We start from the raw sequence: 23,152 nt of genomic DNA, 5'->3' as shown, positions 1-23,152 counted from the left end.
AGGGTTAATGAAATAGGACAGATAGTAAACATGTTTTCCAGTATTTTCTGATGTAGCTAGTTGATGCTAGGTAATTATATAGGAGATACAAAATTGAGCTGAGCGAGTTTACTCGCACCTTCTGATAGTTTGTGCAAGCAGTCCAACAACGATGGATATGCCAACTGAGAGAACTTTGGTCCATTGAAAAGTGAATGCTGTTAAAATTATGCGAATAATTCTTTTGCTGCTATTCGAATAACGAATATTCGAAGAATCCATTATTCAGATTATTCAGTAGTGAAATTTATCAACACTATTTTCAATACCCATCCCTCAAAGTCCGTAAATATATTTTTGGACACTTGAGTACTAGTGAAATTAGGTTTTCGTACTCGAAAACTCAAGTTTAGAGAATTTAAGTTGTTATAGGGAGTTTATCAAACACTTGTAATTGTATGTAAAATTTTTTGTTTCACTATTTCGTAACCCAATAGTAGCCATATACAGGATGTATCAAAAGTATGAGGCCGTAGGATAACTTCGTTATAGATAAAGATACGAAGAAATAGAAAGAAAGGAAAGTTGTTGGAAGTAGGTAGGTTTCATTTTAAAATTTTTCCAATCATATTAGTCGTATGATCACTAGTGGGACGCTTTATGTTAAGTGAAAAAGCAACATTGTTGCCTTTCAGCAGGCTATACCCTTGGGTTGTCACCACACCAGCAATACATCATTGTTAGGAAACACATTCTAGGTGATCTAGGTTCCCTCACATAACAATGTCTGTCGACATTCCTCATATCATTTTTGCATGCCCTTACGTTTTGTTCAATTAGTCTGCTGAACTGGAAAAGTTTTTTTTTTTTTTTTTTTTTTTTTTTTTTTTTTTTTTTTTTTTTTTTATGTAACATAAGGTGCCTTACCAGTAAAAAGCACGTACGGCTTGTGCAATTGGAAAAGTTACACCATTTTACCGATTGAAAATCATCCATTTCCAACAACTTGCCATTTTTCTTATCTTTATTCAAACATGGAGTTAACCTTTTGGCCTCGGACTTTTAATACACTCGCTGTAGCCTGATTGCCGAAGAGTAAGTACAACAATTCAGATTTTTATATTAAGCAAATATGAAGCTTTAGGCCACTATTTTTCAAGAACACGAACGATTACTGAAGTCTTTAACCATTAACATTGTCATTCTTGTCCTCTATGGCTACAAAATTTGAACCAAAGTTCCCGGGCCATAAATGTTGATGAAACATAAGGTAAATGTACAAGAGCTCGTCGCTCAGCTCACTCAGTCTAACGAATCATACAGTTAGTTAATTGAGTCAACTGTTAACATGTCATATTGTAGTTTACATATAACATGTAATTATATGTAATATGTTACTTTATCAGCTGAATTGATGGAGGATCAAGCATTACTTTATCCCCAAACACGAAGAATTTATGACTACTACGACACACCGCCAGGATTTTTTGAGGGCCCAGAGAAGAAAAGAAGTGTCAAGTTACCCTGTAGGCTGTGCTCGAAAGTAGTTTGCACAACAGGAAGAATTACGTCAAATTTGATTACTCACGTTAGGGTTAGTGCTAAGTTTTTAATTTTTTATGTCCTGTTTAGCTTAAATTATAAGACTACCAAAAGAATTGTTAATGTCTACCAGATACTCTCAAGTAATAGTTGTATTATTTAAATTGCCTAGCGTTTGTACGAGTTTAAAGTGAGTCACATTTCATGTCTAAAATAAACATGGATCCCATTTGTTAGATAGTCTCTGTAAAGTCAAATTAAATTTATCAAGTATACTGTAAAGCTGCTTTCACTACTTCCAAGAAAATATTGCACATTAGGTAATACACAAACTACTACAATAATGTGCAGTGCTTATCATTTTTGTATCGACATATAATAATTTACGAGCTGTCTAACCATTCTTTTCATTTTAATTTGCATACTGTACAATGTACAGGGGTTGAGCAAAATAATATGGACAGTGCCTAACTTAACCTCTGTGTTCCATTTTTCTACTATATGTTGAAATATTACTTATCGCTAATTCTTTTCTCTGTTCAACCTTAAGTCTGGATTCATGCATTGTATTAATTGTCCAAAATGCCATATCTTCTTACTTTCAAAGAGGACAAACTATTGCCCAGGTATAGAAAATAATGATAACGTCGAAAATGTTTCATGAGAATTCATACACATCTTGCGTGGTTGTCGTAGAAGAATCTAGATTTTTGACGTCACTTAAAAAAATGTTAAACAGTTATATTTAATATATTGAACGTATTTTCGAGTGGAAATTAACATACCTTCCAGTATTCTGAATTTTGGTAACAAAATGGAAATTGGTAAATTTGAGCTATGTATTCGAGCTCACTAAACTAAATATTAGAGATTTTAGATCATTGTTGATATTTTAGAAGCAACATTTTTTCTTACCGTGGAAGCCTCCATTAGAAAACAACATATATGTACGAATGTGCATCTGCTGTCTCTAGCTTCATAGTAACACACAGCGTTAGTAAATTTTCTTCTAACCATAGTATAGGAAAATAAATAAATAAATAAGTAAATAAAATATTAACTGTGAACAAACCAGAGGACATTAAAGATGATGATTACCTCTTAAAAAGACTATGTTTATAAAAGTGATTTTCTGAACTCATAATGCGTGTACGAAACGAGTTTTACTAAGTGAATGGAAAGAGAATTGTATAATAATTAAAAATAAAAAGAAATTATAGTTGAGCGACTATTGTCAGTCTGTATTCAAAGGAGTGCCGAAGGAAATAACAATGGTGCTGGGAGCATAAAACGTCTATGAATGAATAAACCAATCTTCGTACTGTTCCTCGCTGCATGGCGTGCTTCCATCACCTTCAGTAGTAATATGACTAGCGCGGTTTATGAAACTATTTTGTACAACCTGTTTATTAAATTGCGCAATCGTGTTTTCTTGTAGGGGATGGCGTCTTTCAACATAACGCCATAATTAATATAACTGGAGTTTTTAATCTTCGCTTGAGGGATATGAAAACGAACTTATATTCCTTCTCTTCTTTTGGATAATTACCGGATTGAATACTATGAATACTATGGACCGGATTAATACTGCGATCTATTCCGGAAACTCCAGATCTTGTAAGGAACGGAACCAATTTCTGCTTGAATAGTGGTAACACACGCATTACCCAGAATCCACAATATATTTACGTCCTTAAGTCTATTCAGGAGGATTTAGTGGGTAACTACTAGCTGCTCATACTATTTTGTTAAATCCCTGTATGTAATTTTACGAGGAACATTACCATGTATATTTGGCTAGGGTTAAAACACATAAAGAAGATTCAAAGATTTGGGTTCCATATCTCTTACTGAAAGGTGCATTTGAGTTTTAAATATGTTTCTTAAATTTAAAGAAAATAGTTCTGTAAATCGGAAAAAGAAAGTCCTAATTGAATTCGTGTGAAATCTGATACAATGTAGTTTTTTTTAAAACGTAATTATAGTGGTAGTATTAAATATTTAAGATACTGTTATATGGTTGTCAGATTTCTTTTAGCTGTATGTAACATTTATATATGATTAGTAAAACGCCAGAGAAACGTAAAATTTACGAGGAAAACTTAAGGTCTGGCAACCCTAATATATTTACTTGTTCGAGTTATTTGCTGTAGGAATTTCGCATTGTTTCCCAGAATTGAAATACAAAATTCACATATAAATATAACGTATTGATGTAGTATATCGTAGTGGTTGAGTGGACTGTTTCCATTTATCAGTGATGAGTTCTAACATTAACTTATCACTTCTTCCTTTCAGAAATACCACCCAGTTGACTATGAATACTTCAAAAATCCAGCAAAAGGTAACACCGTTGGAATGAGAGCGAGCATTTTTAATTATATTTATATATATATATATTTTATATTGCTATGGATGTAGCAATTTTCAGTTTTTCATATTATTCCTCCTGTGCTTTAAGCTTGTTTCGATATTTTCTTTGTAAAACACAGCGCATGATAGTATCTTTGGAAGTTAAAAGTAATTGAACACGCATTTTGCATCTTTCAGTTCCAGATGACTGAACCTCTCATATTTATGGCATCTTAATTATATTCCTATTTTCCACTTTCCCGTTAAAGGAAGCGATTCAAGGCACCATTCTAATACTTACAATTAAGAAAGCAACTTCAAACAGTGTTATCAGCAATGGAATAGAAACCTTGGTCCTGGGTCTAATTCAGGAAGAACAAGTTGAAACCGCTATGTCGCTCAAGTTCTGTTCTAAATATTTGTTTAATGATCTGAAGTCTTCCTTTGGCATTCTACAAGTAGAAAGAAAGAAAAAAAAAATGTAGGTAGAAAAATGCAAATGGAATGAACAGTCATCTACAAATTACAATTTAATATACGTATATAATAAATTACCTGATAATGTCTTCTCATAATGATTCGGACGCTTTTGGACATACAGATGAAATAATAATATTACACTGTAAATTAGTTCTGTTGTCAGAAGTAGTAGAGGCATATATGTGTCAGATTTTCTCCTTTGGTGCTTGCGTCAGTTTTTTGACATGGGCATGTTTGTGTGTATGGAATTATTTTTCTGTGGTACATTGTGGGAAAATTTGTACTAACAATGCCTAAGTATTCATGTAATACTGTAAGATACGAGTGGATAATGGTAGAAGTGGTTCCAAAATCAAGTTTTGAATAAATGAATCATACTTTTTTTTTTTTTTCTTCGAATACAAACCAACGGACATCAAACCTTGATAGTGACTTCGCCCGATAGTCATTTGTAAATTCAACAGAAATCTCACAGAACAAAAATTTAGTTGGAAACACAATATATGTCCTATGGAGAAGTACATTATCGAGGATTAAAATACAAGAAAGGGAGTGGAAAATAGAAGAGGACGACGAATCTGATACAGTCAATTTAAGTCCATATGCTAGTCAGTCAACTTCATTGTGTCAGGTTCGTTTCTCTCTTTAAACCTATCCTTGTTGCCATTTTAATTCTTGATAATGTTCCTCGTAGGACAAAATATTTGACTTTTAACTATTAATTTTAGTTCTGGAAGCTTTGCACGTGAATTCTTTGTTAATGTAGCAACCTTGCCCTCAAAAATCGGATATTCTGGATGGACTGCGTGAAGTAGTAGTTAATAATTAATTCGTTTTTGAATAGAAACGACATTTTCAAAGATATCTCATAATACCTTATCCATTCTGTCTTCAGTTTTGATGTACACCATAGTATAATAACTGATCTCTGAATGGACGAACTGTTAACACTCTTACCTTTGGTGCACATATCCCCATCCTATCGTGGTAAGTGCACAACATTCTGATATTGTTTTAGCGTCTTCAGACTGTTATAACACTCGCTGAATGTAGTCTAATTGATTGGAAACCCACTAAACCGGGTTTCTTGGTAGAACATTATAAAGAAACTGTAATCACAGAAAATTAAATGTCTTCTGTGAAATTGCTTGGCTGTAACTCCCTCGATCCTTCACATACACAATTATGATCCGTCACACACATACACAGGTGCTCACAGTGGAAATACCCTGATGACATCAGGGTATAGAGGACAACGTAAATAAGTGTAGTACAAATAAATATTTGTCATGCAACTATTCATATTATGTTCATTGTAATCTGTTGTGATTTTTCACAACACATACTCTCCATACACACTAACCTCTAATGTGTTTAATTTCATAGTCCAAGAAATAGTGGACCTTTCTATCTAGTAGTGTATTTTTGCGCTTTTTTAATTCATAAGAAATGATATTCTTAAATTTTCCTAGTAACAAATCCTTGGGATTCATATTCTTGCAAATGCTGTTAATGTTTGCATTAAACTCCATTCATTTAATCGACTTTTCCTATGCAATACATATATGAATCAGCCAATGCATGTAGATGTTTTGTATGTGACTTACTTTAATTTTCATTGATCTTATGCGAGTAAATGTGTATTAATTACAGTTACATTTATTTTTGATTAAGTTTTGTGATATATGTGGTTTGGTTTAGTATCTACTTTTAGATGATCTGTAGTGTTTAGATGTTTTTCGTCATATTACTGTCTAAATTAAAATGTTTATTATCTATTCACAGTATATATTTACACACCTTTTACGTATTATAAAACGATAAATGTGAAAAGTAGTCTTGTCAGTAGAAGTCATTCTATCTGTAATATTTTTAAAATCCACTGTAGTGGTATTCGAAAATATATTATTTCCATAACTATAGTGTTTGCATATGTACGGTGGGTTTTTTGTTTAATATAATCCCACATTTGAATGGGCTAGAGGTTTTTTTAAGCAAGGTGGACGGTTGATTTTTTTTAAAAATAAGATACTATAAATATTTTTAATGACTAGATATATTAAAATACATGTTATGATATTTTGTAAATTGTAGGATATTCTTCTTTTATATATTTTTAAGTGAAAATGTGCATTCTTTATTCATGATTGTGTTCGTATTGTTGGATGAAAGTAATTGTGTCTTCACTGTACTATGTATTTTCATTTTTGTTTTCAAACATATAAAGATTGTTAAGGTCCAAATCGTGACAATCTGTTCACACATTTGAAGCTCAAAAGTCTGTCCTGAAAGAGCGAAAAACTCTGTTAATAGTGAGTGTAATTATAAATGTTCAAGTTTAAATTAAATATATACTTTGACTTGTGTTGTCATTTCGATAAATATTTTTCCTTGCATCCATTGGAAGGTCACTATATAGAATAAATACATGTGTACGTGTTTATTAGACGAATCATGAAAGTGGTTTAAATGTATGTTTAATTAAAAACGAGGCATGGAGAAAGTTTTCTTTATCGAAAAAAAAAAAAAAAATCTAATGAAACATTAGTTTTGTAGTCTTACAGTGGTGATGGTTTTAAAGAATGTTTATTTTAAAACAATATTATTCCAGTAGAGCAGATTTTCTCCTCTTTTCGTTTAACTAATTTAAAAGTAACAGTTTTTTTTTCTTCTTCATTAATTGAAATCCAATATTTCTTGATTACTGTTGGTAGACATATGAATGTGTTCCGAATCTGAAGGATAAGTGCTTCAGCGAGCAACGATTCCACGAATGAGAATAGGAAGAAACTTCCCACTCTCATAAAAGGGAATCACGACAAAATTAAGAAAATTATTGAGGTCGGACTTAGTAAGGATGGTAGACTTTAGGAATTAAATCCAGGATCTCTGATAATAAATTAACCTTTCCATACCTCACTTTTACTACTACTAAGTTGTTTTAGTCCTGTCCAAAGTTGTTTATTATGTTACTATTATTTCGTTACACTCGAACAAATGACTGTTTTCATATTTTTGTTCCTGATTCTACTAAAAATGCTCATTTAACTAAGCACTTCCAAATTCGCTAACATTGCGTCAGGATAAACATGCTGAGTTTTGCTGCTTAAGGATAGTGTAAAGGGGCAAGTTTTGCCAATAGATGACACTACAGTGTTCGTATCTCTCTCATGTATTTTTTACCTTTCACGAAAATTTACAATTTCTCGTACAAATTTCAACCTCGAGACTTCAAATTTTTAGAGAAGGAACTTCATAATCTATCGAAAGCAACAATCCGTGCCGATTTTTTATTAGATATTTCTTCATTGTTGAAACAGTTACATTGTTAAAGGTTTGGATATCCGTTTGAACAATAAAGCCATTTCAAAAATGAAGAAAATTCTAAATAAATAATCGGCATGGACTGTTGTCTTCGATAGGTTGTGAAGTTCCTTCTGTAAAAATTTGAAGACTGTAGGTTGAAATTTGTAAGATAAACCGTGAATTTTCCTGAAAGGTGAAAAATACATGAGAAAGATACGAAGACTAGTGACATCTATCGGCAAAACTTGTCCCTTTAACCTATCCTTAATAAAATAGTGTCTCGAGGTGAATTATTGACTTACTATTAAGGACATTACATTTTACGTTTTATCCGTACTAAATTAATTGAATTTAATAAAAGGGCTGGTTCTATTGGAATTAGGAATTTTGCATAGATATAATTGTTTGATCGCATTAATTGTTGATACTCTTGTTACTGGTGCTTGTACCCGCGTGCGATGGGATATAAAGGCATGTCCGAGGACAGGGTGTATTACTTGAATAAAATAACAGACGATGGATCGGGGAAGTCAGAAATAATAGTTGTAAATCAATGCACTGGCCATGTAATACCCACGAGGAATGATTCCCAATTTAAGAACGGGTTTAGAAAATCTAAAAAATTGATTTATTGAACTTCAGGAAAGTGTGACTTCTCCAAATATTGTAGCTGCTAATAGTCATAAATAACAAAGGTGTGGCACCTGAGAATCGCCAATTCAGACTGCAGTAAAATTTCGAGATAAGTCAAAGTATCTGCAAATGCACCTAACCAACAATGGAGAAACTAAGTAGTTCATACCCATACAGGATATCCACAAGCGTAATCACCAATACCATAAGTCATTCAGTGTTACTAGCCCAGGAGAAACTTATAAGTTTTAAAATATCAATGACCAGTCAATATTTTAGACTTCTGCTGCATTTTTTCTTCCTAGCCAGATACTTTGTGTTCTTCGAATCGAATATTGTAATATAATGAATGTGCGGTGGTATTTCTGAATATCTATTTGCTACTCGAAGATAATTTTATATTCTAGCATTGATATCTTATCACTCCATATACTGTATCTATTGTAGTGGACTTAGGTAATAGTCCTTGGAACTGTTTTAATCAAGATCAATAAGCTTTGTCATACATTTGAAATCGGTGAGTCAGAGTCTTAAGCAGCGTGGACGCACTGTGTATGTTGGTTTTCTCGGGGGTTTTCCCGTTTCCTCTCACTTTCTTCTTTCCACCATTTCATTATTTTCTCATCATCACCGTTTCCTTTAGCCTAGCCGGCATAATAGAGAGACATAAACCTTAGATTTCATTTCATTCTGTATACATATATATATATAAAATGCTGTTTGGAAAAACACAAATTCCTGTCGAGTTGGCAACACTTCATTACAGCATTAGTCATAAATCTAGTAAACAACCTGTATAATATATGGTTTTTCACACTGCTTAGGTACATTTGAAGAAATTTTATTGTTGAGATTTACGACCCTTAAATATTTATTTCGTCACACTTCGTTATTTGTGGACATTGGTAGCTCGCTCAAAGAATTTACTAAGTTCATTTTTCAGATTTCCTAAACCCATTTTACAATTGGGAAACTTTCCTTGTTAAATATGCTCCATTTAGCTGATTAGAGATCTTCATTGGTTGCAGCGTCACATCATTATTACAACTGTTAAAGTTTAAACAGTCATTATTTGTTATAGCGATTTTCCATTAAATAAGAGGGAAAGCAGAAATAACTTCCTAATGCAGTTTGTTTGTTTCAGATGTAAAGAAAGAGAACAAAAAGGACTCTGGGAAGAAGCAGAGAAGTCAAAGTATGGATGATAATGGCTCGAATGGCAGTGATGATGAAGATTCAAGAGACGGTGAGTGAATTTGCATAATTTCTCTGATTTCTAGGTGATTTCCATGTATGTGATGCGTCTTCTGCTGTTCTTTAGCGCACTATTGAGAAAATATTAAATTTTTAGTTTTAACTTCCCACGATTATGCTGTTTAGGCTAAAGGAGACGTGTGATTAATGAAACTGAATGGTTATAAAATTATTGTATTGGTGCTCTCCAGAAGGGAGAGCTATCTTAACGTATTATTGTTAGTCATAGTTGCTGTAACGTTTTTCAGTAATGTCTGTATTCATGTATCATGCTGTCACAGGGTGTCTACTGATAATTGAAGTACTGGAATTATACTGGAATTTTATTTTGATACTGGAAATGTACTGGAATTTTGATCTACATACTGGAAAAACCATGAAACTGGTAATTTGTCAAAAATACTTTTTTGTAATTGTTTTAATAGTCTTAGAAACAATTTTGTATCGATTGAGATTGTAAATTTTTCCAAAGAAAGAGTTGTATACATTTTGTAATTAGATATGTAAAGCAATAGGTCGAGTGGAGGGCTGTAAGGGAAGGTTGGGAGGTCCTTTTAAAAAATGTTAAAAAATCATTGTATTTCAAAAAAATCACGGCTAACTAAATTTATTAAAAATATTCTTTTAATGGTAAAACAATTACAAACCCGAAATTATCAAGAATGTGCTTATTCCTAAAAGAACATTTTAAAAAAATTATTGTATTAGGTACTGGAATTTTGCTGATAGTTATACTGATCATGCTGGAAATATACTGGAATTTTGAAAATGAAACTCAGTAGACACCCTGTGTCATATATTGTAGTTTTTATTACTATTCCTACAAGTTGAGTAAATGAATACGAGTCCGAATATGTTGAATTGTGTAAAATAGAATAAAATTGCGTTAGAACAAAATTGTGTAGTGTCTCACGATGTCTCGCGATCAAGATGTTGATCTTATAATTGGTCTCCTTGGCTGTGAAGTTGAAGATAACCATTGTATTTCTTATTACTGGAAAGTATGAGAATTGAAAGTATCTGGAAAATTTCTTTAATTAGCAAGTATCTGGCACTAGCAAATATCTGAATATACTGTAGATGTATATCTGTTGTATACGTTTTTGTGAATGTTGAAAAGGGTGTTGTTTTTTAACGTAAACTTGAAGATCAAAGTTTTAATGAGCAAACTTCATTTGGGTAATAGTTGATTACTTCATTTTTATTTTTCAGACATCAATTTTATACATACTTGAAGCTTAAATAACATTTAGTATTAATTAGGGTTGCCAGACTTCTTAGAGGGGAAAAAAATGTTATATTCCAAATTTGCATATAACTAACACTAGGGTTTTACATAGTTCATAGAATAATTCTTATTAAAATAGGATATATTAAATTCCCAATGGGGCATTCAAACTGGTATAATTAAAATAAAAATAAAATCTAACCAAAGCAAGCAATATTATTGTTATTAATCCATATTACAGTTTCGTCAATTCATCATAGCCTTCATCATTATCATATTGCCTTTAGACGCATTGCCGTCAAGATAATGTGTCTGATGAAGACGATGTATTTCCGAAACTTTAAGACAGATTGGTAATAATAAGAGTTTGCTTTGGTTAGATTTTATTTTTATACCAGTTATTATAAATTTCATGTGAATAAAATCAATGTTTTACTCATTGGGTTTTCACTCTACGTAACACTTTTAACCCCTTGCGTTCCAGATGTCATTTTCCTATGTTCGTGCTATAATACCAGGTTTTCATTTACTGTTAAAAGATTGTCTAAACCGTTATATAGGACATAGTTATTGTGCACGCGTAAGTAGAAAATTCACATTAGTGACAAGAACTATTTGCATTGTGGAACATTGAACTGAAAAAGGGAAATTTTGATGTTCTGAAAGGATTTTATACTGCTTCAGGTTGGCAACACTGACCGGAGTTCAAAACAGAGTTTTCTGTTTCCGATATTGAAGTTGCTAATTGTTTATCGTCAAAACAAACACGTGTGTGTTGCAATTGAATGCTCCCTTAGGCTTTCCATCTACTGAGACAGAACATTTTTTTTTTTCTTTTCTGTCCGTAACGTGCTGTCACCTAAGGAGAAATAAAAGAACAAACTTTTGCCTTGCATCCATTAAAAAAAAATCATCATCTCCAGGATTTATCCCTTATTAAGGGTCGTATTAGTTTTCAAGACATCCCCATGGATGTCACTGGTTATTTTGCAACGGAGTATTTTATGACATCCAAATGGATGTCACTGGTACGCAAGGGGTTAATTATTCATCATTGGAGCTAGCGAAAGTTACTGTTAAGCGTTTTAACCTGTAAAGAATATTCCGTGTCATAACTTCATTGTGGTGAATTTTCGTAAACGGTAATATTTTTAAAAGAAAGAAAAAAACTAAATAGTAGAAAAATGCTGGTGAAACCTTATATAAATTGTAAATTTCACTTTATTGTTTATCTGTTACTTGTTTTATAATTGTAATTATTTTTGCTAGTTGTATTATGTACTTTATTGAGTTACAAAATTATTTTTTTGTAACGGTGTTGAGTATCTAGCCATAATCTTTCGAGCCTCTGATTTATGTGGGGATTTTTTTTTTTAAATCTTCTTTTTGAAATTAACTGTAATGTTAATGTTTGATTTTACTGATTTCTTGTTCGAGTACAATTAAATGTTTCATGCTTTTTAAAAAATGAATTTGCATTATATATAAATTTATATACGGGGTGGACAATTTACGTTAATACGTCCTTGTAACTTTTAAACTAATAGACAAAACACGGTGAAATTTTGTACCACAAATAGAGTTCAAATTATATGCCCGTAGCCAAACCTCTCTCTTGAAAAATTGTTGTGTGAGTATCTTAGGATTCTGAAACATGTATTTTTGGATTTCGCACATATTAGTTCCTAAGTAGTCTTGACCCGACTCTGGTAGATCCCATAGTTTTGGAGCTATGGACCTTTAAAGTTCATTTTTCATGTTTTCGGCAGCCTATAAGTCTGAAAGGAAGCATTTGTGCACCCAGGTCGGTCTATACTTTTTTCTTATCTTGCTGTCAGGAATCACCTCTCAAACGTTGTTGGGGTTGTTTTCAAACACCCCAGAATTTTCGGGACTGGTGCTGCCATCTGGAAAATAATAATAATAATAATAATAATAATAATAATAATAATAATAATAATAATAATAATAATAATAGTAGTAGTAGTAGTAGTAGTGCATATTACTACTACTACTACTACTACTATAATATCTGATGAGTGAAAGTGCATAGTTTCATGCAGCTGGGTTGATGTGTTGAGTGTCCACAGTGCTTTTCATGATACTCTGTGTGGTGTGTGGCGATTTGACGATGGATCCGAGAGTAGCGTGTGTGTATCAAATTGTGTGCGAATCTCGGGAAAAGTACTACGAACACCTTCGCAATGATTCAACAAGTGTTTGGGGAACACAGCATGAGCCGTACGCGTGTGTTTGAGTGGCATGCTCGGTTCAGGACCGGCCGTACAGACATCGAAGACGATGCCCACACTGGAAGGCCCGTTAGCCGCGCAACGCCAGTCGTTGTTGGCAAACTTCAACAATTGGTTCGTGAGGATCGACATCGAACTATTCACGACCTTGCTGATGAAGTGGGAATTGGTTACAGGAACCAACGAATTTTGACTGTTGAATTGGGCATGCATCGTGTCGCCGCAAAATTTGTGCCAAGGATCTTGACTGCTGATCAGAAGGCACAGCGTGTGGCAGTTTGCACGGAGCTTCGTCAGACCGCATCTGATGATCCAACCTTCTTATCACGGGTTATCACCGGCGACGAGAGCGGGATTGACGGTTATGACCCTGAGACAAGACAACAATCGTCCCAGTGGAAGAGCCCAAGCTCACCACGACCAAAAAAGGCGAGACAGGTGAAGAGCAAAGTCAAGAGTATGCTCATAGTTTGTTTATATATATATATATATAAGAATTCGTCCCACCAAACCAAACAGTGAATTCCACGTATTACTGTGACGTTTTGCGACGGCTCCGTGAAAACGTACGGAGTCGACGGCCCGAACTTTGGCGACAAGAGAACTGGCTGCTGCATCACGACAATGCGCCCTGTCACACCTCCTTGCTCACCAGGAACGTTTTGGCGCTTGTACCCCACCCACAGTACTCGCCGGATTTGGCACCCTGTGACTTCGGTCTCTTCCCAAAACTGAACAGCAAGTTGAAAGGCTGTCAGTTCGACACACTTGAGAGGATTCACGAAGCATCGCTGGCGGTGCTACACACTCTCCAAGAACAGGACTTCCAGGATACGTTTGGCCAATGGCAGAATCGCTGCGACCGGTATCTTCGTGCGGAAGGGAACTACTTCGAGGGTGATGGGTCATTAGTCCAAAAGTACATTTTTCACCAGATGGCAGCACTAGTCCCGAATATTTTGGATAGCACCTCGTATATATAAATATAAAATATGCACATTGAATTTAATGTCCCACAATTTTCCACTGAAGCCGCACACTTGTTTGTCCACCACAAAGCCAAATTAGTGCGAGCTGGGATCGAAGTAGGAACCCTATGTACTATGCTGAGCCATCACGGCCACTCAAAATTTAATATTAAATTAAATTTAATTCCTATATAATAAAGTATAATAAGAAAATTTGATTTTCTCAAAGTGAGGGACATTTAGATAAATTTGAATAGGAAATCAGTAAAATCCCAGAACATATAAATCAATGAGCTATAAAACAACTCTGGCACACGCATTCGACACCGTTAAAGAATATATCACAGAAGACATTGTAGCCCGACAAATGGAAATATGATAATTAGAAGCTATAACATGTTTCTACTTAGAGAATTGTTTTCTCCGTTATGTCAGAAACCAGTTTATAAGATAGAAATTTATTTCGTAATAATGGGTATTAAGCATATTTGGTATGTTTCTGTTGTAGGTTCCCGAAAGCCATCTTGGTTCTCAGGGCCAAAAGAAGATACCAAAGGAAAGAAGACTGTGAGAACTTTGTCCGTGCGAGAGTATTTTGGAAATGACGAGTATTGTTACATTATGGATGCCAAAAGTATTGGAAATATTGGACGGTACTTGAATGTAAGTGGAGGCAACTAATCTTATATTTGTTGTGACATATAGTTAAATAAGAATGATTTTTTGTCTTCAGTACTTAATATAATACGATGAAGGAAATTGAAACATTTTAACATAAAATCGTTACCATTGACAGTAATGTATTGAAAATATATATAGTGTTTGTCGACCTGAAAGAAAACAGAATACCCCCCAATCCAAAGACCATGGAATCATTCGTTCGTAGTGTTGTCCACGAGATGGGAAGATACGAAAAATAAAGTTTTCTTGTCTTGATTCTCAAAGAATCACTTTTCATCTCGTTTCACTTCTCAGAAAAGCTTTATCGTCGTTTCTCAATTTTTTTCTCGTCTTGTTTTGTAAATGTATGTACAAAATTTATACCTAGATTTTGTTCTTTCTTTCTTTCATCCAGAATTCAGGAAACTTCAAGAGCAGTATGTTATAACAATATTTATTATTGCAGTATTTTGTGTAATGACTTGCGTATCTTTAAACGTTGATGAATGCTCTTCATGAAGCTCGTAAAGTGTTCGTACAATCACTTTATCTCTTTCTCTCTCTCTCTCTCTCTCTCTCTATATATATATATATATATATATATATATATATATATATATATATATATATATATATATATATAACTGAACTCTTGAACGACCTGACTGATCTCGGTCAAATTTTCAACATAGATGAGGTTCGGGCCTGGGATAGTTTTTATCACTTCACGTTGACGGTGCAACGTAGGGACGGGGGATACCTATAAAAATGATCAAAAATGGCTGATATTAGTGTCGAATCCATAGTTTTCGAGGTCGCTGAGATGAAAGATGACACTTCTGATGTCTTCTAAATCCAAATTCAGCCCCACAACTTGGAGAAGGGAGGGGGGGATATATATATATAAATGATGGAAAATGACTGATATCAGAGAGCGCTTCAATAATAATAATAATAATAATAATAATAATAATAATAATAATAATGACTGACTGACTAACGGAACATATTATTAACATTTCTTGTTTTAACCCATCGAAGCGGGTAATTGACGCTAGTTGTATTTTTATATGAATCATGTAACACTAAAATTGTTTAAGATCGAAGATTGGATGAACTAAGTTTGCTCACGAGATTCGAGAAACTTGTCGTCTCATAGGCAACACTATTTGTCTAAAAAAAAGAAAAAAAAAATCTACCAAAAATCTCATCGAGTTCTTCATCAATGACTCTTAGAAACAGTTAGCTCAGAATTCATCTACAGGGTTTCTACTGGTCAGGGAAATCAGGGAAAATGGTGTGCAGCTCAGGGAAAAAGACTGGAAATTAGGGAAATTTTATAAAATATATTTTTTCTAACATTATTTGTACAAGAGAGTTATTTGTACAATAACTTAGCCAACTATTAATGATCACAATATGAAACGTTGCTTAGATTTGTATTTGCAGACTCTTATTGCATCAATAAACAGGCGATAAATACTTTGTAAGAATATTTTTCAAACAAAGCTGACGTAAAGAGAAGGATGGGATTTCTGTCATTTGACAAAGTTAAACTAGGAGATGAAACCAATTTTAACAACGTTTCGCTGAAAGTAGACACATGATTTTGTTGATTTGGGGGATCTTACTCCAGAAAAGCAAAAGACATACTTGCTAATAATGCTCTTGTGTTTGTTTCTGTTTTCGCTACACATGGGTTCAATCTGTTGCTATTTACGCAAGCAGAAATGCAATACATACGCAAGTGTTCTCTTAAAATTTTGGTTCAGGTGATAATTAAGAAGGGGTGCTTCTACTTAAATAAGCATATTGCATACAGTTATTTTCAACCTTGCATCACATTTAGTATATTGCTGTAGAAAATAATTAAAGAAAATCTTGTAGTACCGGTACTTTCAGTAATCGTTTAGCTCACCAATATTGGAACAAATAAAGCATATAGCAGCCATATTAATACACTTAATTCTGTTGCATTTCTTGGAATATAGAACCGACAGCGAAGGTAGCGCCTTTCCACGGCGAACTACAGAGATAAGAGCGAGATTCTACACTTGTTCTTCTAAATGTTATGTCCTTCTTCAAAATTGTATGGTTAATTTGGTTAAGACAGTAAAGCCAAAACTTAATTCAGTGTTACAGATTAGAAACCTTCATTAGAAAAACAAGTTACAAGCATATGTATGTATGGAATCAGAGTCCCACAGACATATTCTGGAAGCATGATGAATCTGATAAATGATACTGAACTATCTCTTGAAAAATAATTTTCTGATGATTATTTATATTTTCATTCTTCTAATCGTAATCACGATTTTAGTAATATTTAGGTTATAAAAGGTATATGTAAGTGAATAGTTTGCTTACAGTATATAGTATAGTAAAGTACAGGACAAGAATAAACGACCTTAAACGCCATTTGTTTTAATAGCATTTTTGGTCGTTTATTCTTGTCCCGTACTTTATATAATACTTTATAGTTCCATTTGCATTGCTAAATATTTAAATCCTTGCTTTATATTATGTTTTAGACCTTCTGTGATTTAAAGTTTTTTGAACGGGAAGTAAGGATATTTATCTTTTAAGAAATTAAATTTTAAGTTACTTTCATTAATTCAGTTACTGAAGTTTGAGATGGTCTACACCGCTCGGAATTTAACAAGCCTGATAGATGGGTTTAGTGCTTGTTTAATATACATAGGTAGAAACGCATTTAACAACTACCAGTAGGAATCCTCGGATGAGGCCCAAAGTTAATACCCAAGAAGAAAAATGATGCAGATTGTGATAGTGCTCGCAACATGGCTCCTGTGAAACATGCCGAGCATGTTTTACAAAGTGTAAACTTTAATAGCATGTATAACCATTTCTACCGACCACTGTTCGGCCAGGTACCGTTCTATGAGAGATATAGAATTTCATGCTTGCTGTACGTCTTTGATTAGTGGGCGATAGTCATTGCTGGAACTTGAGTGGCGATCATTAGACGCCACCCACAAATGCCACATGTTTCGATAAGGTCGGAGAATAGGGTTATACCACAAATGTACGACATTATACGGCCACGCTCGAGGTCAGTTACCGAGGAGCGTTCGCTGGCATCATGTTGCGATTACACAGTAAGAATGTGATGCACACACACTAAACTTTTATGTTGTCCGATCAGTGGCGTACGTATAATTGAAGGAAGAGGAGTTCAATCACTCAATTCCATATTCTTTCAGGACAAGCGAGTTTATATTGGGGGGGGGATAGGATTAGGAATTACATTTCTAGGCTTTCAGCATCTATGGACAGGTTTTCGTTGAGCGGAGTAAAGTGGAGTTATAGTGATTTTAGCTGATGATTCAAAATAACTGTCCGGTTACGTTCGACTTGGTAACTAATTCTGAATATTCCTTACTACTTTGTTCGAAAGAAGGAAAGAAAGTAAAGCATATTTCTTCTTAAAGGAAATTTCGTAAACCATAATCTTACTGGTATTTCAGTTTTAAACCAGAATAATAATTCAGAAACTTGTAAATATATGTAAATGAGTTTGACATCGTACTTATCTCAAGCAATTCCATGTCGCCAATGTCAGTGGTGTTCGGTTGGGCCATCGTGAACAGGCACTCGACATCTGAGACTATAGGTGTGGTCCTCTCTGCAAGCTTCCCAGAGACTTCTAAATAATTGGGGACGACGATCTTAGACGCCGTTTCAGAAAACTGTCACAAAAATCCATGGAATTTGTATCAGGAGCGATCTTCACTGAGATGACAGTAAACCAAATAAGAAAAATAAATGAGAAAAATGTCTGTTACTTACTTCATTTTGTGCTAAAAGTAGAGGGATTTTGAGCAGTGTGATCCGATGCTTCTCCGTGTGAGTACACACATTTAGAGTGTCCTGTCTGCACAAACGTGGAAAAATGGGGTTCATAATAATTGACCCGAAGTATTCGACCTTCATTGTTCAGCGATGTGTCCAGCTTAAAGGTGGTCTGCGTTGGCACTGTGATATACCATTGCTACCTCGGACATTGATGAATGATTCTTTTGACACCTTCCGTTGAACGATCTTCCTCTGTAGAAATGGATTTTATTGAGAAACTTTGATGTATGTGAAGCAGTACTTCATTTATTACATTCTCTTGTGTGATGCCTTTTACAGAACCTCGTCGGGTATAACGAGTCACTGCATAACATACGTTTTTCGGACTGTCAAATCACTTACTTCACAATTCTGTCATAGATGAACTTTGCGTAGAAAGTGACTTAATATGATTTTACCGGTATAGCTTCAGTTTCGGTGACATTGCACTGCTGCTCTAATTTCACTCTTAATCCTGGTAGAGGAAGCCACATACTAATTAACAACGTGCGGCCCTTCGCTACATTGTACGCCTCCAGATGGTAGTGGCACATCAAACTAACTTACAAAGATCGGGAACAACCTTCTGTTTGTCAATCACCGAAATCATCTTACTAACGGAAGTTTTGAGAAGTATATGAGTTGTTGTGATTAAAGAAAATAACATTTAGAAGATGTTATAAATGTGTCTGAATTTGAGTTTGGCCTTACATATAATATTACATTATTTTCCATCTCGAACCTCGTTTGTTGGTAATGAAAATTAGATAACCTGGAAAGGGAATTATTAGCATTAATGAAAGATTTTCAGTGTTAATTAGTAATTAGATACAACTCTGATTTACTACTGAATGGTACAGTAATGCAACAATTTCAATTCATGTTTTTACGTAAATACTCATTTGATTTTTTTGAAGTTACTTTAAAGAAATTCTTACGGAAAACGCACTACGATTGTGGAATGCATTAGGAAAATGAACAGGCAATATTTACTGTAGTTCATGGTAAACATTGCGTGTTACATAAACCTGGTACCGAACAAGTGCCATTCACGTAACTTTTGATGGATTTCACAAATTTCTTACCATTTCATCATTTCAACCATAGGTTTCTGTCATACGATATTTCGTATTTTGTCTATCACGGTATTAAAATAAGGATATAAGAAATCTACTAACATATTTATAGGAAAATGAACGCAGGTGATTTTGCTAATTTGTAGATCTAAGGAAGAAAAATGTAGGCATCAGCATCTCAGTTTTCAAGACAGAAGTAGTACATGCTTTTAACAATTGATGGTAGATTAAATTGCCGTTCGACGATACAATTTCATTGGAAACTATTTAAATGTCATATATGATGATTCTGCAAATCTAAAAGATGTTAGGGTACAGTTTGAGCAAGTGATGAAGTAATAACTATGATAGAATAACGACTTATGAAAAGCGCTAGCGCTGTTCTCCTGGTAGAATATTTTTCATATTCTTTATAGGTTTTGCCTGCTATTGAAAAATATGCAAAACATTTTATCGTTTTCAGTTAAGTTGTTGTTAGTACGTAAGTCATCAACTAAACTTTATACCTGGCTCTTACAAGTTGTCTTGCCAATAACTTCGAAACAAATGGTCAGTTCATTTAACTTAACCGGAAGACTTACTCAAATTGATTAATTTATTCCTAGATTGTTGACAAGAGAATGTGGAAGGAGAGATATGAAGTTGTCCTGGTGACTGGTTTTAAATCAGAATAAGTGCTAATAAGGAAAGTACTTGGGTTCGAACGGGTGAATACACACAGAAAGGAAAGCATGTGTGATATTATCACCTCGGAGGAAACAATGATGTCCGTTCTTCTGCAAGACGGTGTAAACGTCCGCAAGAGCAGGGCAAAGTAGAGCACGTTCCATAACTACAGGGCTATAAAGTCTGAGCCCGGGCCATTTTTGCAGAAACGGTTGTGGATGGAAAAATCGGCGCACACGTATCTAGTTATTGTTATGGGACACAGTTTAAATGAAAAAATTGTGTCCCAGGGTTCCCTGGAGGGTCCCAAGTGTCCAAAGCACAATTTTCGAATCGTAAGGGGGGTCAAGTAGTATATTGTTTGAAAGGTATTGCGAAAAGAAACAAGTCGAAATAAGTCCCGAGTCTGTATGCGCAACCTATGCAAGATAGTCGTCACAGACTCTTCCATGACAACTGTGTTGACATTTAGACAGCCTGCCATTTTGTACAGGCAAATATGACACGGGGTCAGACTCTATAGACGACCTGTTAGTATGGCACGTGCTCTACTTTGCCCTGCTCTTGCGGACGTTTACACCATCTTGCAGAAGAACGAACATCATTGTTCGCTTCCGGGTGTTAACAATTTTTATGTATATTTACCCGTTTGAGCCCAAGTACTTTCCTTGTAAGTAGTTACGAACATTCCTTTACATTTATACTTTCTTTTCAAATAAATATTAGCGATTGATTTTTGTGTGAAAATATGTATCGAGATTTAACAAGTTTAGCCAAATGTGTGTATAAGTGAAAATAAAGAAATGGACTGAGAGCTGTATATATTTTAAAATTGATTTCACTTATTTGGTTCATTTCAGATTTAATTGAATAGATAGAAAATAAAATAGGGCTGTGTCAATCAAATAGGAAATGGATTAGTTGCTATTGTTTTTGGTTGGCCAGGGAAATTTTAGTTACAAGATTTTCACACTTGCATGTCACTAAAGAAAATTTGTATGTAAACCTGTGCATAAGAGAATTTGAGTCCCAAGAATATATTTTTGAAAATAATTGCAAAACTTAAAAAATAAACTTAGCCATTCTTTTCATACATACAAATGCTTTCGAATAGCACACACATTCTCACTTCGATACGCTTGTCTCTAGTTCGCTTTCCACACTGGAAGGTAAATCTTCATTAGCCTATTTTGAAACGTAGGAAAAAAAACTGTTGTAAATATCGTTCTAGGTTACCGGTATAGTTAAAATCACTCATTTATACTTTTATCAAAAGGTAAGTTCTTTATTAAAATATGACTTATTTTCGATTACGTTTTCTTCACTGCTTTACACAATATACTTTAAACAGTATAAAATTTAATTTTCCATGACAATGTAACATTTCGAAATTTCTTCCTTAATCGAAACCTAGCAACAAATTGTGATTATTGATCAAGTTGCGACAAAAACCATTATGATGCATCTAACAAAGCTTTTCAGCAATTGTTAATATAAAATCCAGCTTATCAAAATATGTAAAATTTAAACAAATGTACAAAAGTTTAAAATATCAAATTCCTTATTGCTTTTATATTTTATATGATGAAGGGATGTTTATTACTTTTATTTAGCAATGAGTAATGTGTTTTTAAAAGTTGAGTTGTAGAAAAATATTGTCAAGTTGTAGAAAAAATTTGTTTCTTTAGAGAATTGTAATTAATCAATCGAACTGGTTAAAAGTTAATATTTAAATAGTTTTATAAAAATGTTCCATGATATCTCGAATTTTGTTCGGTTATTCTAACTCAAAACCTTTCGTAGTGTTCATCTGACTTAGTTTTATGACATTTCATAATGAAATTTAATGAAAATGAGATCAAAAGTGGTTACACTATCATGTAGTATTTCTGCTAAGAACTTGTTACTAAACTGTTATTTTTGTGTTAACAGCACTTCCTGCAGCCCCAACGTGTTCGTGCAAAATGTATTCGTGGATACCCATGACGTCCGGTTCCCGTGGGTGGCATTCTTCGCCCTAACGTACATTCGAGCAGGCACTGAACTCACATGGGATTACAACTACGACGTTGGCAGCGTCCCAGGAAAAGTTCTCTATTGCTACTGCAATTCTTCAGAATGCAGGGGACGCCTTCTGTGAACAGTCGGATTTGTGTTTAGTGTATCTCATAGACCTCATAGTGGTGTGCATAATGGTTATGCAGATATTGTACATAAAATTGTGTATATGTGTGTGGAAATATTGGCAGTGTGGGTTACTGTGTCAAAAATATTAATTTCTTATCATGCACCCATCATTTTTTAAATTATATGATACGAATGGTTATTCCGTTATTTTTTAATGAGATGTCAAAAGGTAAATTAAAAATGAATGAATGAATAAAATATATTCATGATTGTTTTTAGAAAGTTATTTCTTTATTTCTATGTAACAGTTAAGAGCAAAAGAAGCTGTATGCCAATACCTATTATTCTTACTTGAAAATTAGAATTTGGAAGAGACAGGTTACACAATATATAAATAATAACCCTTCTGTGTTCCAATTTTTTATATCGCAGCCATTCCAGTTGCGGATGCTGCAATCTTCCTCAAAAATTGGAACACGAATTTGGTTTACTATTTCTATTAAGTATAAAATGAACTTTCTGGAATTTAGAGCTTCGATTTAACATAGGTCATAAATAATTATAGAAAGTGTATCAAAATTCCGGAGCCATAGGCCAACTTTGTTATGAGTAGAGATTAAGAAAAAAAAAAAAGGGGGGGTTGTTAGAAATATATGGTTTTCAATCTAAAATAATGTATTTCTCCAATCGCACAAGCCATTTGGACTCTAAACTGGTAAGGCGACCTATGTTAAATGAAAGATCAAGGTTGCCAGTTCAGCAAACTGTTCTCTT

The 23,152-nt window shown here is 33.9% G+C and overlaps 1 protein-coding gene across 11 annotated transcripts in view; it reads left to right on the top strand.

The window, feature by feature from the left end:
• egg (SET domain bifurcated histone lysine methyltransferase eggless) overlaps positions 1-22,660 on the top strand; it is a 196,788-nt gene extending 174,128 nt beyond the window's left edge. For 7 of the 11 annotated variants that reach the window (XM_081728413.1, XM_081728418.1, XM_081728419.1 and 4 more), the window contains 4 exons: positions 1,386-1,573; positions 3,820-3,865; positions 9,437-9,538; positions 14,503-14,691. In XM_081728413.1, coding sequence (XP_081584539.1) covers positions 1,386-1,573; positions 3,820-3,865; positions 9,437-9,538; positions 14,503-14,675 — 509 coding nt within the window. In that variant the 3' untranslated portion in view covers positions 14,676-14,691. Of the gene's footprint in view, positions 1-1,385; positions 1,574-3,819; positions 3,866-9,436; positions 9,539-14,502; positions 14,692-18,214; positions 18,217-22,186 lie in introns of those variants that run through there. The other 4 variants (XM_081728422.1, XM_081728421.1, XM_081728423.1 and 1 more) reach the window with 3 other exon arrangements.
• The last annotated feature ends 492 nt before the right edge of the window (positions 22,661-23,152 follow it).

This window comes from Thermobia domestica, chromosome 10, assembly GCF_964235325.1.
Source record: "Thermobia domestica chromosome 10, izTheDome1.hap1.1, whole genome shotgun sequence".
Classification (NCBI taxonomy): domain Eukaryota; kingdom Metazoa; phylum Arthropoda; class Insecta; order Zygentoma; family Lepismatidae; genus Thermobia; species Thermobia domestica.
The sequence above is the reverse complement of the archived record's forward strand: the minus strand, read 5'-3'. Positions and strand labels throughout refer to the sequence as shown.